Source organism: Schistocerca gregaria, chromosome 2 (assembly GCF_023897955.1).
Source record: "Schistocerca gregaria isolate iqSchGreg1 chromosome 2, iqSchGreg1.2, whole genome shotgun sequence".
Lineage (NCBI taxonomy): Eukaryota > Metazoa > Arthropoda > Insecta > Orthoptera > Acrididae > Schistocerca > Schistocerca gregaria.
The window spans coordinates 502,377,629-502,394,422 of record NC_064921.1 but is presented as its reverse complement, the minus strand read 5'-3'; the positions used below and the strand labels follow the sequence as shown (position 1 = coordinate 502,394,422).

General features: G+C 43.1%; 1 protein-coding gene across 2 annotated transcripts in view; it reads left to right on the top strand.

Moving 5' to 3' along the window:
* The window catches only part of LOC126328425 (box A-binding factor-like), a 470,780-nt gene that overhangs the window by 433,515 nt on the left and 20,471 nt on the right, over nucleotides 1–16,794 (top strand). Inside the window, exons 5-6 of one of the 2 annotated variants that reach the window (XM_049996035.1) lie at nucleotides 10,277–10,368; nucleotides 13,142–13,306. In XM_049996035.1, coding sequence (XP_049851992.1) covers nucleotides 10,277–10,368; nucleotides 13,142–13,306 — 257 coding nt within the window. Of the gene's footprint in view, nucleotides 1–3,599; nucleotides 3,770–10,276; nucleotides 10,369–13,141; nucleotides 13,307–16,794 lie in introns of both variants that reach the window. The other variant, XM_049996033.1, reaches the window with a different exon arrangement.

The window sequence follows — 16,794 nt, the reverse complement described above, 5'->3', positions numbered from 1 at the left end:
AAAGCCGGAATACCCTTTTCAAATAAAAATAGTAGTTAGGTATTTTCAATCGTTTATTAATGAGCAGCTATAGTCAGTTATTTGCGAATTCAACCTCAATAATGCTTAATCTAACAAAAAAGTCAGTAAACGGCCCTATAATAAGGCAAATATGATAGCTGAGCAGCTCAAACTCACTCTCGTCCGCACTCGCGCGTCTCGATATGGGTGGCAGCGGCGCGTTCCGTGCTGGGCTGGCCCGGCCCCAGCTAATGCTCACATTCTGCTCTTCCTCGCTCGCTCTGGGTGTAGCGTGGCAGTGGCACTGTGTCAATACAGGGGACACAGGCATAAGAAACATTCTGGCTAGTATATCTACATATCGTCATGGTATACCTTATTAACATTATTAAACAGCTACCCCGAGATCAGTTACTTGACAATCTGACGGCGTACAGGGTCAACAAAATGTTGATTTTTTTCCCAATATTTCGCCGGCTGGAGTGGCCGTGCGGTTCTAGGCGCTGCAGTCTGGAACCGAGCGACCGCTACGGTCGCAGGTTCGAATCCTGCCTCGGGCATGGATGTGTGCGATGTCCTTAGGTTAGTTAGGTTTAATCAGTTCTAAGTTCTATGAGACTGATGACCTCATAAGTTAAGTCGCATAGTGCTCAGAGCCATTTTTTTTCAATATTTCGCGTGATTTTTGACAGAATTAAAAAAATTGTGATGTTATCATAATCTACTCATGAAGGAGTATAATGTTGTCTTAAAACTTTAGTGCAATAAGACAGCTATTAAAGTTAGAAACTACGTGTACGTTTCGAGACAGCGTAACTCACCTCACGTAAATACCCAGACTATAGTCATCCAGTGCTTCAGAACTCTCGGATCCCTCCCGCAAAATGATGAAAGAAAAATAGTTAATCGGTTGCTACGTTTTCGCTGTACATGCAGTAAAACTGCTGCGTCGGGCTCGACGCTGTAATTTTCTTTTTATTGCACTTTCTATTTGCAGCACACTTTTCAAACACTATGTGCGTCTATCACTTAATGTACTTGAAAAAATTACATCACTGTACAATACGTAATTCAGGAGATATGACGTCATGCATGTAAAAACTGGGTTGTGCTTAAAATGGAACGGAAATTACCCGGGCTGTAATATTCACTGTTCCATAGAAGAGCACTTGAGCGGCTTCCAAAAAAATTTAAGCATAATTTCAAACTTTTCCTAAACGTATTTCGTGTAGGCCTACAAGGCTAAAGTCAAATATTTTACACATCAACTCACTTGTAAAGTAATCAGACACTGAAGCTGTTTTATCCAGGGGAGCTCGATTCCTTGCAGAATCGGGGGTTTTACTGGTTCCTTCATCACGGATCAAGCAGGAAAAGAGAAAGGAGGTGTACTGAATTGTGGAAAACAGACGAAAAACATAATCATGCAATATTGAGGAGCATCAGTTACTTTCGTGTCGTGGTTGTGTCGTCACGGTGTTGGATTGCGAAGTTCAAGACTCGCTCAGGCCAATTTTTTATTTCAGAAAATTACGAAGTTTCCGTCTGGTCATTTCGTTGTCCTTGGGTTAGTTAGGTTTAAGTAGTTCTAAGTCTAGGCTTACAGCCATTAAAAAAAAAGATTAAATTCGGACGTTTCACTGTTTCTGTTTTCTTCCTTTTTCCATAGTTTAGTTCACCTCCTTTCTCTTTTCCTCCTTGATCTGTGATCAGTTAGTGGGGTGGGACAACCGTGGATGGGACGTTTCCTGTAGCATGCGGAGCTCCGACCACGCCCACCTCCTGACTTCCCTATTTCCTGTATCTTGCTTTTATTATTGATAGTACAAATACGTCCATTACGGTTTAAACCTTCTCGCTTTTACTTTATGAATGTCCTGACTAGATCAGAAAATGTTGTCAGTAGAAGTCTCTGCTTCTGGATGCACAACTCTTCGACCGACGCCTCCTCCCTGCCCCCTTCCCCCGGCTCCTGTCTCTCCCGGCGGGAATCTACCGTCCTCTGTTGTCTTCGTATCGGCCATACCACGTTCACTCGTGTTTTTTTTTTTTTACTCTGTGAAGAGCTGCCATCTTGTGTAGTTGTGGGGTGGTGATCCATCTTTTGCTGGACAGCCCCAACATTTTGGCCGTACATCCTAAATATGCCCTCCCACCTTTCTTGTCCCAAGTGTTAGCAGAGGACCCTTACATGGTTTGGTCTGTCTTCCGTTTTCTTCGCTGAAATAGTTTGTCCTTCCAGGTTTAAGTAGCTGAATTTCCTTCCAGGGCTGGAGTCCTTTGGTTAGTGAAACTTCATCGCATATTAAAGCTGTGTGTGTGCCGGACCGAGACTCGAACTCGGGACCTTGCCTTTCGCAGGTAAGTGCTCTACCAACTGAGCTACCCGAGCACGACTCACGACCTGTCCCGACAGCTTCAGTTGTGCCAGTACCTCGTCTACTACTTTCCAAACTTCACAGAAGCTCTTCTGCGAACCTTGCAGAACTAGCACTCCCGAAAGAAAGGATATTGCGGAGACATGGCTTAGGCACAGCCTGGGGGATGAGCAGTTGCCCGCGAAAGGCAAAGGTCCCGAGTCCGAGTCTCGGTCCAGAACACAGTTTTAATCTGCCAGGAAGTTTCATGTCAGCGCACACTCCACTGCAAAGTGAAAATCTCATTCTGGAAACATCCCCTTCGTTCGTGTTTGCGTTGGTTAGGGAGACCTTAGGGCTTGCCTCTACGCCACGCCACAAGGGTGCCCACTTATTCCCTACGTTTTGTCTTGTCTTTTTTGCCATTTTGCTTATCCTTTTCTTGTGTCATCTTCCTCTTTTGTTGTCCCAGTCGTGTTGTCCCAGTTGTGTTGTGATCGTGGTACGGGTCCAGACGTGGCGGCGGGGGTGCTGGCACTCCATTGAGTGAAGCGACTCTGCGGCGCCCCCTGCTGTCACTCCTCCTCCTCCTCCTCCTCCTCCTCCTCCCCCCCCCCCCCTCCGTCAGTCCTGTTCTTTACTCTCTTTACTCTTTGTGCCGCCTGATGTTCCTTTTGTCTCTTTTGTTTGCCCTTTTTTCTTTTTTACTTTTTTATAGAGTAGACTGTGACGATTGTGTTGTTCCTCCCTTAGCTTCTGTCACCTTCGATCGTAGGACCAATGACCTCTCGCGGTTTGCTCCCTGTGTCCTCCCCCAATCAACTTACCAATCACCCCTTGTATCGAGAGACTGACGATCTCGTTGTTTGGTCCCTTAGCTACCATCTAACCGACTTTTTTTTTTTTTTTTTTTTTTTTTTTTTTTTTTTTTTTTTTTTTTGCAATGTCGAATTTATGATCCTCCTGCTTCTCACTATCCCTCCACAATACGATAAATAAAATGTGTTTTATAGTGCAACAGCCAGAAAAACAATCTGTACTAAAAATTTGGTGCGAGGAATGTCGTTTCATTGTTAATTCCAGTATTGTAGCACATAGAATTAAGAGTTTCAGACAGGTCTCAGAACACGGGAGGGAGCCATCAGCCATCAACGAGCAGCGATCGGGGCAGCAGTGTGTCTGTCTACTTTCTGTTGTGTGTACTTGTGTTGTGCTGTGGCTGAGCGTCCGCATGCGCTGCAGTGGACGCGGCCGACTTCATGACGGAGGGCCGCGAGTGCGTCAACTGCGGCGCCATCTCGACGCCGCTGTGGCGGCGCGACGGCACGGGCCACTACCTGTGCAACGCGTGCGGCCTCTACCACAAGATGAACGGCATGAACCGGCCGCTGGTGAAGCAGCCGCGCCGCCTGGTAAGGCCGGGGTCCCACAGGCACAGCAGCAGCGCACGGCCCTCCTCTGCCCTCCTCTCCCACCTCCCTGCCTCCCTCCCTCTCACACCCCACCCGTGTCCACTTCCTCTCCCTCCTCGTCCGGAGGAGCCTGCCGGAGGAACCGCGCCAGCAGTGATCTCGCAGGTACACACGCGAGTATGCCGGGTCTGGCGTTAGCTTCAGCCTTTCTATGCATCCGAGGTAGCTTCGTGGCCAGCACCTTAGGTTCCAGCTAGGGTTGTTTTATGAAAGGCTCCATCGTTTCACTCTTCCTTGTGGTCTCCGTCAGGAATGCCATTGATCTACAGGGTGTACATGTTATAATTCATACTTCACGGAATAACCTAGGTAGACAAGTAAAAACTGACACAATTGCTTCGAACCACATGGAGTTTTACTGAAACTAAAAAAAGTGCACAAAATGACAGAAAGATGGCGCTTCATATAATACAAAAGCAAAAATTAGCAAAACAATTGATTTTTTTAAAACGACGGTGCTCTTTAGAACAAATGTTGAAATGTAGGCCGTCATCATTACTGTGGTCTCGGAACAATTTTGTGAATAGCAGTTTAAAGCATATCAGTAAGTATAATAAGTTACCGTCGGATGTTGTCTCTTAGCATTTGTAACGAGGTCGAACGATCGCTTCGATTTACGACTTGAGGTAACTCTACATCTACATCCATACTCCGCAAGCCACCTGACGGTGTGTGGCGGAGGGTACCTTGAGTACCTCTATCGGTTCTCCATTCCATTCCATTCCAGTCTCATATTTTTCGTGGAAAGAAAGTGTGTCGGTATGCCTCTGTGTGTGCTCTAATTTCTCTGATTTTATTCTCATGGTCTCTTCTCGAGATATACGTAGGAAGGGGCAATATACTGCTTGACTCCTCGGTGAAGGTATGTTCTCGAAACTTCAACAAAAGCCCGTACCGAGCTACTGAGCGTCTCTCTTGCAGAGTCTTCCAATGGAGTTTATCTATTATCTCCGGAACGCTTTCGCGATTACTAAATGATCCTGTAACGAAGCGCGCTGCTCTCCGTTGGATCTTCTCTCTCTCTTCTATCAGCCCCATCTGGTACGGATCCCACACCGCTGAGGAGTATTCAAGCAGTGGGCGAACAGTTTTACTGTAACCTACTTGCTTAGTTTTCGGACTGCACTTCCTTACGATTCTTCCAATGAATCTCGGTCTGGTATCTGTTTTACCGACGATTAATTTTATACAGTCATTCCATTTTAGATCACTCCTGATGCGTACTCCCAGATAATTTATTGAATTAACTGCTTCCCGTTGATGACCTGCTGTATTGTAGCTAAATGATAAAGGATCTTTCTTTCTATGTATTCGCATCACATTACATTTGTCTACATTGAGATTTAACTGTCATCCCCTGCACCATGCGTCAATTCGTTGCAGATCGTCCTGCATTTCAGTACAATTTTCCACTGTTACAACCTCTCGATATACTACAGCATCATCCGCAAAAAGCCTCAGTGAACTTCCGATGTTATCCACAAGCTAATTTATATGTATTGTGAATAGCAACGGTCCTACGACACTCCCCTGGGCCACACCTCAAATCACTCTTACTTCGGGAGACTTCTCTCCATTGAGATTGACATGTTGCTTTCTGTTGTCTAGGAACTCTTCAATCCAATCCCACAATTGGTCTGATAGTCCATATGCTCTTACTTTGTTCATTAAACGACTGTGGGGAACTGTATCAAACGACTTGAGGAAGTCAAGATAAACGGCATCTACCTGGGAACACAAGCCTATGGCCCTCTGAGTGTCTCTCCACAACCAAATCACACGGATTGAGGTTTGACAACTGGGAGGCCAAGTATGGCGGCAGTTGCGTCTCAGCACGCGATCATCACCAAACTATGTGCGCCAGTCATGTTTCACACGTGTATCAATATGGGTTGGAGCTCTGTCCTGCATAAAAGTTGTACCTTACGGCAGGTGTCTATTGGCCAGGTTAGAGGTGATAGGAGTCTGTAACATATCGGCGTACTTGACATGTGCCACACTGACAGTGTGAAAAGCAGTACTCCACATTCCTACGAAGAAAAGGGACTGACACAATTGATGCGATAAATCCACACCATGACTTTTTCGTCATGAAGTGGGGATTCCACTGTAGTTCTACGATTTTAGATAGCCGAAGTCTCCAGTTGTAGGTGTTTCCATTTAGCGGCCCTGATGTGTTGTTCTGCAGCGCCATGTGTTGGCCGGTTTTTGCACTCGTTTTTAGTATCAATGAAGCCCCATTTCATTTCGGGCCTGTGTCTCAAGTTTTATCTCACTACCCACACTATTCAGTGGATTAGGAATTTTCCAACATTAACATACTTTTGGTTCACCCTCTACATTGCAAGAAATAACGAGACTTACAACGACTGCACATTACGGAGCCTGTTTTTTAACCTGTTTCGCGTCCTCATTAGTTATCTTCTGTTATTATGTCGTACAAAGTCTTGGAAAGCGTCCTGAGCTACCAATCACCGTCTTTGTGATCGTTGTGGCATGGTGATCATCCCCGTCATACGGGACGTCACAGACTTCCAACGACGACAAATTGTCGCTGCCTGCTTAATTGGTCCATGAGTGACAACAGTCACAAATCTACTAGATATATCTAGAGATATCGATATTCAAGTTCCACCCCCTCGATCCAGTGCATTTTATTGTCATGTATATCCTTTGTGCAGGGTGAACCATTTTCTTCCACTGACTCCAATAGAGCAGAGGTGAATTAATAAATACTCCATGGGAGCATTTCTTATAGTGGTGTTCGGATATGATATGTGGAAAAAAAACATCAGTGGCAATGAAAATTTGAGTCAAAGCCGGAAACGCACTCGAAAACCTGAATGGTTAAGACGACGTATTCCTCACAGGAGGAGACGGGAGATGGTTCCATCAGAAGACCCTTTGCTGAAAGTGTGCATTGGGCTTAACATATTTCTATGGCCAACTATATTTGGAAGGGAAGAATCCATTTAGCGATCTGTTCTCGCTAAACTTGCATAAATAGACCACCGTGCGTCCAAAAAGTTTCGAGACTGACGCTACGCCTGGCGTATAAGCGACGTCAACGCAATAACTATGGAGTTAGCGTGAACTCACAACTGTAAACAACAGATGTGCATTCTTAATGAAAGGAAACATCATAATAAGGCTATAATGTAAACGTTCTTTACTGAAATTGTGCGAATAGCTAATTTCGACAAGAAGTCATTTTCAAGCTCATTCATGATGTCACGTATTACGACATGTAATTATCAGATTCTTTCTCCTTACCCATAAAAAACCAGACGTTATATCCCATAATTACGTTAGGACTGAATCGATATCAAAAGCGTTACATCATCACATGTCAATGCTGCTAACTATACTCCAAGTCCACTGGATAACACTGAGAGTACAGTTATCAATATGTGACATGTGATGATGTAACGCGTTTGATGTCAATTCAGTCCTTATGTAATTATGGAATATGAGCCTGGTTTTATATAGATAAGGAGAAACAACCTGATAATTACACTCCTTAATAAGTGGTAGGACACATGTGCTTGAAATTAACTTATTGTCGAAAGTAGTTAATCGCACGATTTAAATAAGGAACGTGTACATTATCACCTACAACGGACCATGTTTTCTTTTATTTAGAGGTTATAGATCCTCACAGAGACAAAACTATTAGATGTGCAATCGACCTTTAGTTGTGAGTAAGCAGCTTAAGTAGTGGTCGTTAGGAACTAGTGTGTCAATGTTGTTGGTTTTTGTTGTTGTCGTCATAAGTAGCAATGGAATATCATCTCTAAATCAGGTATTCAAGAAATTCCCTAGAATGTCTTGAAGAAGAGAAGAAATGTGCAAAGTTTGTCTGGCACACCTTGACTCCAGGAAAAAACCACGACACGTTGACGCCTACAGCGACTTGACTGAAATGCGGAACGCGGACAACTCTTGTTTGGAAATTCATCACGAGTGAGGAGACTTGCTGATATCAATACGCAGCTTACCACAAAACGACGAAATGCAGAAAGTCAAACGAAGAGTCAGTGCTTTGGCAGCATAACAGACATTCGAGTCAGTGTGATGCGCAAGTTGAACAACGTCCCGAAGAAGAACTTACCTGAATGATTGTATCCGAATAGTTATGTGAACGTTCTGCGCGTTGTACTCTAAAGTAATGGGAGACTATGTACAGCCTTTGAAGAATTAAAACCACAATATTTTTCTATTACTTATTAATTCAGTCTGGAAACTTTGTGAACTGACGATGTAGAATACCACAGCAGGACCACAGATAAATTGGGGCTCCATAACGGGTTTCGACTACTATCCTTTCAGGTTTCCCTATAGCAAGACATGATCTACATGTGAAGAACATTAGGGGAAGCGTAGAATCTAGAAAAAAAATTACCAACTATGCGAAACACAGTAGGTTTCGTAATGGTTTTATGGGTCAAATCTTGGTTTTCAGCGGTTCCTATAGTCAAACCGGGAGGAGAGGTGATCATTACTATTAACGAAACCAGTGCAGGTGGTCGTGTTATTTAAATAGAATTAACATCGTTTCCATTTAGGGGAATGAATCTTCGATAGTCATCACCCACTCACTGAACTGTAAATGCCAAAAACTGATTTTATGAGCACGATGACGAAATACCGCACTATCCTCGTTCTCCACAATCTTCAGAAATGAATGTTGTGAAGCCATTGCAGTTTGTATTTGAAAAGCAATTACAGGCCCGCTACCATGCTCCTGCATATGTCAAGGAACTGGAAAAGTATCTTCACAACGAAAGGAGTAAAATGCCTTTGAATTCAGTTCAAAACTTATACGAATATCTTCAAGATTATTAAATGTGGCTCCATAGCTCGTTGGGCAGTTATTAATGTTTGTTTTGAGCATCCACTATCAACTATCTCGCTTCAAATAAGAAACGATTTGCCACTATCGGTAATTTGCTGTTGCCTGAAATACTGAAATGTGCACCATCTCATCATAGTACGATGCTGTTAGTCTCATCTGATAGAGTGTGTAGAGACAGAAATCTTGATTATCAGTGGTAAGTTTTCGGATTCGTCGTTGGATTCGCAGACTGGCAACACTTCATCAGTAATGTTGTTCTTAGATAGCATAGCTCTTGCAGGAAATGACCCAGTCTTCACAACCTCGGAAAACCATAAAATTCTTCCTACGTCGTTGAAAAGTTGAAGAAAAGAAATGATTTTTTTCTAAATGTTGTTGAGTTTTCATCTATAGCTTCTAATTTCGATAACACAAAAGTGAATTATAAGATCATCTGTAAAAGATAGCTGTGGATCATCTTTAAATGATAGCTATGAAGGACTTTGTAAGTTTTTTAGTTAATATTACTTTCTCACATTCTGTTCAATTCAAAGAATAGCCCCCGCAACATAAAGATATAATACAAAACCCAAAGCTGATTCTCCAAACAGAAATATTTCCTGTTTACTGTATAGGACAACCGATATGTCGGATGTGATAGGTCCAAAATACATCCTGCGGATGTAGATAGCCCACTAACTAGGAAACCGTTAGTAAGACGACATTTTTAATTTCGTTATTCGTTTTCACATTGACATGCGATGGAAAATATGTGGTGAAAAATGAATATTCATTTAAGAAATAAGTGTTATCTGCTGCAATTAGTCAAATTTCGTAGCTGACTCTATAGCTAGCATTCGATTCGTCTGCGGCGTGCAAGATGACACCGAAGAGACGATATTTCTAGCGCTGTCTTCGTGGCGCCACTATCCGTGCTGAGTACCTGCGTCGGACCTGTACTTCGTACGCCACAGTGGCCGACGACCGAATGGTGTAAGTCCTAAAGTTTGTACATTAATCTACTGCTGTTCATGTAGCGAAGGCAAAAGAAATTTGAATAAATGGGTACTTTAGGTTATTGGCGATTCCGTTACAGGCTCACAGATCATTGTCAAGCTTACAACTGTATATTAATAACTTTTCGTTGTAGCCACACTTGGAAGTCTAACGTTGCTGGTCACGAATGCCAAGTACCCGCATAACAGACAAACAAATAAATAAAACAATTTGTAGGAGATCCTTGTGAACTCTAACCTCATACCACACCTCCTTGTCACCTCCCAGGCTAGACCGAACTGAATGTGCACTCGAAATACCTCCCCATTCGGGTCCGGTGATCTCTTAATGGAGCTGCATATGAGACGTAGTTTCGTATTTTCCACTTCGAAGGTTCGCATTCGATTAAAGAGCTGCATGTTCCTACCGAAAGTGGTGACCAGCTCGCTACACTGAGCACCAGGAAGGTAACGTAGAGATGTAGTGTAGTGTAGTGGTGCCTTGTGGGAATCCCCCGGCTCTGCCAAGGGCTCAACCCCCCCCCCCCCCCCCCCCCCAAACCACTGTTCCCGCAGCGCCTGCTCCTCTTCTAACTGGTTCGTTGTTGTGTCTTTCAGTGAACGATGCGGGGGATTTCTACAAAGGCTTCTGTTCCCTAAACGGGGTCCCGCGGCACGCGTCTTTGGAAGAAAAGCCCGGCCGGCGCTTGGTAGGTGCTCTCTCCAGGCTTCTCTTAGATCTCTCCCTTTCTCTCTCTGTCTCTGCATCTCTCATTGTCTGCCTGCTCGTCGTAGTCGTAGACGTAGCTTAGCGTAGTGTAATGTAGTGTTGCATAGTGTAGCGCAGAAACTGCTGAGTAGCTTCTTCTCTCGTGTATGTGCTTGTAATTTGCTTATCTTATTACTAAGCAGGCATTTCTGCATATTTCTATAGTCTTTTAAACTGCCTTGCTTCATAAATTAGCTATAACAAATCGTAATTTTGTATCAGCCTCAGTTCATGTAATGCATGTAATGATGAGAAAGATATTAAACATTTCAAAATTAAATGGCAATTCTATGTTACAGAATAAGAGAGCAGGAAGAATTTTTTTGTTTTATTGGTGTATCTTAGCAATGCAAATAAAGTTTCAAATTTATCTGCGAAATATTTTACTTTACGCAACTTTTTAAAATAGTCGTCTAAAAATGAATCACGCGGAATGCTGAACTTTCATAGAAATTTTTTTCTTCGGTTAATTACCACCTAAAGTGGGTGATGGCTTCTGAGTAATATGCTCCTTAATTTTCAACCCTTAAGAAATGTGTGGTTGAATTCATAGATTTCTTAATGATGGCTCATTAAAGGACGTACACGGCAGTAGCCCACCCGAAAACCTCGAGAAAGTGCACAATGTGCTGTTCGACAATTGTCGATTAAAGGTGTATGGAACAGCACACATCATAAACATATTAGAACAAAGACTATGTTACGTTTTACGTGAAGAATTCTCTATGAGAAATGTTTGTGTAAGATGGATGCCGCATTTGTTCAATACTGACCAAAAGCGAACGCGAAACCGAACTATCAGCAATGTTCTAAAAACAATCCTACTGTCTTATTTTCATCGTGCTTGCTACTGTAGACGTGCCGCTTCAGCGAGAAAGGAAACAAAGTCAAGTGTTATGAGACAGTATCATTGTTGACTCGGATACAGAAGAGATTATTCTTACTGATTGCCTTGCTAAGGGTAAATTAATAGCTGAACCAGCTAGGTGAAAAAATACCTGGCAAGCTCAAATTACACGAGCTGTAACATTTGTGATACCCTTCCCCGTCAGACAAATTTACACTGCGAACCTAACAATTCTGCTGGTACCGAACAAAGCCAAATTACATCAGCCGCCTCAGAGAATATGGAATGTCAAACCCTACTTGACAACGTACTGTTGGACATAACTCACTGTTAAAATAGGCGTCAGTTTACTTGGCACTGCGTTGGTACTAACCAACTTGCCAGTACTGTATGCTTTCAGACCCGCCGCACTTCATTCACCTGTCAGACCTACATGACTTTACCTCGAGTGCTGTTCTTAGTATAGTGCTTTCCAAAATGTGAATTGTGTCTAATGGAAATGAAATGATAGTGTGCCTTTGCGCGGGAAGCCCCGCCCGGGAAAGTTCTTATTTCAGGCGAAGCCACGTTGGGCGGCTTGCGCTTCAGTGGTGATGATGATGATGATGATGATGATGACACCATAACACCAAGTCCACGGGCGGAGAAAGTCTCCAACACGGCCGGGAATCGAAAGCGGGGTCGCTGCATGATAGACAAGGACGTTACCACTCAGCTAAACAGGCGGAATCTGTCTAATTAATCTTTCAAGACAACCACTCTTGGAGAATTTTAATACAACAACCAATAAATAGAAACTAGTTCTGGTACAAGGGGAAAAAAGACGCCTCACGAAGGAATTATCCGAATGGAATGGAAATTGGTAGTTGTACATAAACACCAAACAAATGATTACAATTTCAGAAAAAGTTGATTGTGTATTCAAGGGAAGTAGCTTCATAAATGGAGCAAGTCAGTAACGCGTTGGTTGACCTGTGATCCTTAAGCGAACAGTTACGCGGCTTGGTATTGAGTAATGGAGTTGGTGAATGTCCTCCTAAGAGATATTGTGCCGAATTCTGTCCAATTGACTCGTTAGATCGTCAGAATCCCTGACTGGTTAGACGGCCCGGCTCATAATGCTCCAAACGTTGTCAAGTGGGGAGAGATCCTGCGACCTAACTGACTAAGGTAGGGCTCAGCAAACACGAATACAAGCAGGAGAAACTCTCGCCGTGTGCGTGAGGGTATTATCTTGCACAAATGTAAGTCCAGAAATACTTGTCATGAAGGGTAACAAAACAGGACAGAGAATATCGTCGACGAACCGCTGTACTGTGGGGGTGCCGCGGATGGCAAGCAAAGGGGTCCTGCTATGAAATGAAATGGTCCCCTCAGACCATAACTCCTGGCTGTTGGACCGTATGACGGACGATAGTCAGGTCGGTATGTCTCCAGTCACGTCTTCGCTGGTCGCCGGTAGAGGGCTGCAAATTTGTAGATACGAAGAATAAAGAAGTAGAATGTTAATAACGTTCGTTTTACTTAAAAGGCCTTAAGAGTTCATATACAAAATTCGGAGGTATTATTTTTCAGTACACCCTCCTAAAACGGGGTCCACCTTGTCGTTAGACGAAATTAGTGGATGTCAAAGAAGCAACAGGAAGTAATAGTAGATGACTCTGGAATAACTCTAGGTCAGAGTCATAAAGAAAATTCAAGTAGGCAAGTGAAATTCGCATTCACCATTTCTAAACATGTTCGTTGCTACTATAGAGTGGTGGTGGTTGTGGTGGTGGTGGTGGTCATGGTGGTGGTTGTGGTATTGGTATTTCGTGTGTGTGTGTCTGTGTGTGTGTGTTAGTGCAGCCTCCTCCTGTGCCCACAGTCTGCATCGCGGCGTGTGGGGCTGTCGTGTTCCAACTGCCAGACCTCGACAACCTCGTTGTGGCGGCGTAACGCTACCGGGGAACCCGTCTGCAACGCTTGCGGCCTCTACTTCAAGCTGCACGGTGTGAACCGGCCGCTCGCCATGAAGAAGGACAGCATACAGGTGCGTGATCGCCACTTCACTCTTACAAACATTAAATGCGCGACGTATCCGGTAGCCTGTCAGTCGGAGCTGTATGGATTGCGTCTGTATGCACCGTACTGACTCGACAGCGTTGGGGAGACAGTGAAGGTAGATCGCAATATGAACTGCGTGTCTACGGCTCTTCGCGTGATTTGTACGTCGTGAACAGCCTACCTTGACGAACTGCTACTGGCTTAGCCGAGTTATCATTCTGCGCAAGTTGAACAGCTGATAAGAGAGCGAGAGCTGTCGAGCGTGAGGCCAGAGAACAGCTTCTCTAAGAGGCCGACACCTATTTCAAGATGACTCCTTATCTCGCGGGCATTCGGCTGCCAAAATAGATTTTTCAAAATTACTGGAGGTGCCCGGGATCGAATCTGAGTCTTACGCCACTAACATCTATGTCTTCATTCATTGAGGTATGAAGGTTGAAACCAGCTAAAAAGATAGAACTGTGTGGGACAAAACCTATCGCTAGTAAAATAAAAGTTGAGTACCTTTAAATTCCGATTTCAGTGTTTGATCTAGAATCGCCTTTGCTACCCTACTTTTAAACACCAACATAACTGTGCAGATTACTTTTAATGTGTTTGATATCAAGTAATCTAAACTGTATCTGACTATTTGTAAGTGAGATTCAGTGTACAGAATGTTTATCAATAATAATCACAATGGCTTTGGCATGAGACAATCACAAACGTGGCTGTATGTTACGTTGCGTAATGAAAATATGCCATGTCATAAAGACACGTCTACTGAATTTATGTGAAATTATTTAAATGAATACTGTTTCTAATTTTCCCTTAAAAGGTTCGTTTAGGCTCCACAATTGTTTCTTACCTTGCAAAGGGTAACTCTTTTCTACTCTGTCTGCATACTGCAAGGATATGAAGTGCTAAACTGCAAGTATCTGAAATAAATCACTGCGCGGCAAACAGCCTTATCTTACTTACTTTAATTTATCCAGCTGCATTACCAGATTACGTCCGTTATGTCTCTAAAAATATTGTTGAGTGTCCACGCAGCAGCTCAAGACGCGACAGTGCAAGTTTTACCAAATATTTCTTTCATCTAATAGTGGGCGGAAGTTTCATCAGATATTTATAAATGAATGGGAAAATATTTTGAAATTATACTGAATCTTTTTCAAACACTAGCACTAACGCCAGTTATGACAATTTCCTGACAATTTTTAAATTACGTGAGCTTAACTCTTCGCCTTCCTTACTGAAATATTTTAACTAGCGGTGAACACATGACTGATAATTCACCCTTGATACCAACAGGTAGGTACTATTGGATACAATGAAATATTTACATAACAATACTTCGCGACTACCTTGTTCCAAAAGTGTCGTCTCGCTATGAAATCCTGTCAGAATAATTTTCTATCATCAGCCACATCAGGGAGCTTATCAAATAAAGTTCCCTTCTGTGCGGCTCCTCCGCCATCTAAGCTCCTCACTCTGGCACGACATAACACATTCTCTCCGTCTCTGGCCGATAACTGCTTCCGGCTCCTTCGCTCGCCAGAGCTCTACTCAGTAATACAACCCCTTGTAGCCAAAGAATACATGTCACTCATTTGTCTAGCCATGCAAAGATGCTCATAGCAGTACACATTCCAAATAAACTGTTAAATATACCAAATAAACTGACATTTCTCATGATATGTGCAACTTAAATGACTATTTCTCCTTATGTGTACACTTTCCAAGGTGATAGTCTTTGAGGTTGGTATCGTTTGACGTGTAGCCTTACTCTGTTTACTTCGAATTCTGAAGAAGTACTGACTAGTTTGTGACAGATCAATAGTTACATCAACTATACACATAAAAATGGCGGACAAATACATGCTCGAGGCTGTCCAGTGAGAGAGACAAAGAGTAGACGCACTGCTGTCATTTTAATTATTTGCAGTATTTTATGGAACAGTGCTACATCTATTCTGACTGTATGCTATTATCAGCATAACTCACAAAAACTATTGTAAACAGAAGTTTATAGACAAAACAACAGCTTTATCCAATTGCCACGTGTACAAATGATCCAAAGATGCTAACGTTTTTGCATTAATGAGTATATTGCAAGTCATGTGTTACTTGACTGAAAACAAAAAAGTAACACCAATTCTATTTACGGGTAAATCTTTCAGTTTACAGCACCGTCCCCCATAACTCAATCCTGGATCCCCAATTGCTTCTAGTTCATTAAGCGCTCCTAATAGACAATAAAATCAGTGCTGAACCGTAGCTCTACTTCTCCAACAGTGCATTTTTAAAATTCACTGTACCCTAAAATATATACAGAGTTAAGAAACTGATACAGTTTTACGAATTTCTCTATTGAACTGCGCTGAAACTTCTATTACAGTCGTAAAGAGCAGTTAATTTCCTACATTTCTACGTTTGGTAATAGAAAATCATTATTGTCTCAGTAAGTTGGAGAATAATGTAAATACTTGTAAGCAGCTTTTAGGATGACGAAAATTTTAAGTTTGTTGCCATCGTCCAAAAATGGTTCAAATGCCTCTGAACACTATGGGACTTAACTTCTGAGGTCATTAGTCCCCTAGAACTTAGAACTACTTAAACCTAACTAACCTAAGGACATCACACACATCCATGCCCGAGGCAGGATTCGAACTTGCGACCGTAGCAGCAGCGCGTTTCCGGACTGTAGCGCCAAGAGTCACCCGGCCAACACGGCCGGCTGTTGCCATCGTTAACAGTGACTCAAAGAAATATAAAAATGGTAAGAGTATCTGAAACGCACTTTGTGAAACTATCCAGCTTCCTGTTCTTTAAGCAGACACAGATCTGCATCCTAAGTCGTGAAACTGTACAGGGCTTATACAGTATCTCATCACAAGTCCCCGAACTCCCCTATGGAACACGGAACTAATCACTAGGTATAATGAAAGACAGAGCAGCCATTATCAAACTCACCACAATTCCTGCGCGTAGGAAGTTAAAAAAGAGTGGGAAGCAATGGCGGAGCAACTCCTCCTAAGCCACGAATTTCTGTGGTCAGTGCTAAGCGATGCTTGAGATGGTGTCAAGAGCAATGCCGCTGGACGATACATGACTGGAAATGTTTTTGAGTGATGAATCTGGCTGTACCCTGTGGCAGTCCGATAGAAGGGAATACCTGAGAACTTTACCTGACATCATGTATAGTGCTAACAGTGAAGTATTGAGGATGTGGTTTTAGAGTTCCAAGGTGTTTTTCATGGTTAGGGTGTGGTGCGATTATTCAGCTTAAGAAAGCGCTAATTACGGAAGAATCTGAACACGTTACAGCACCTTGTGTACCACGTACAGGAACATTTAGGACACGATGATTGTTCGTTTCAGCATGGCAGTACACCCTGTCATAAAGCAGCGCCTGTGAGGCAGTAGTTTGTCGACAGTAGCGTTCCTGAAATGGATTGTCCTTCACAGAGTGTCTACCTGAACCAAGTGGAC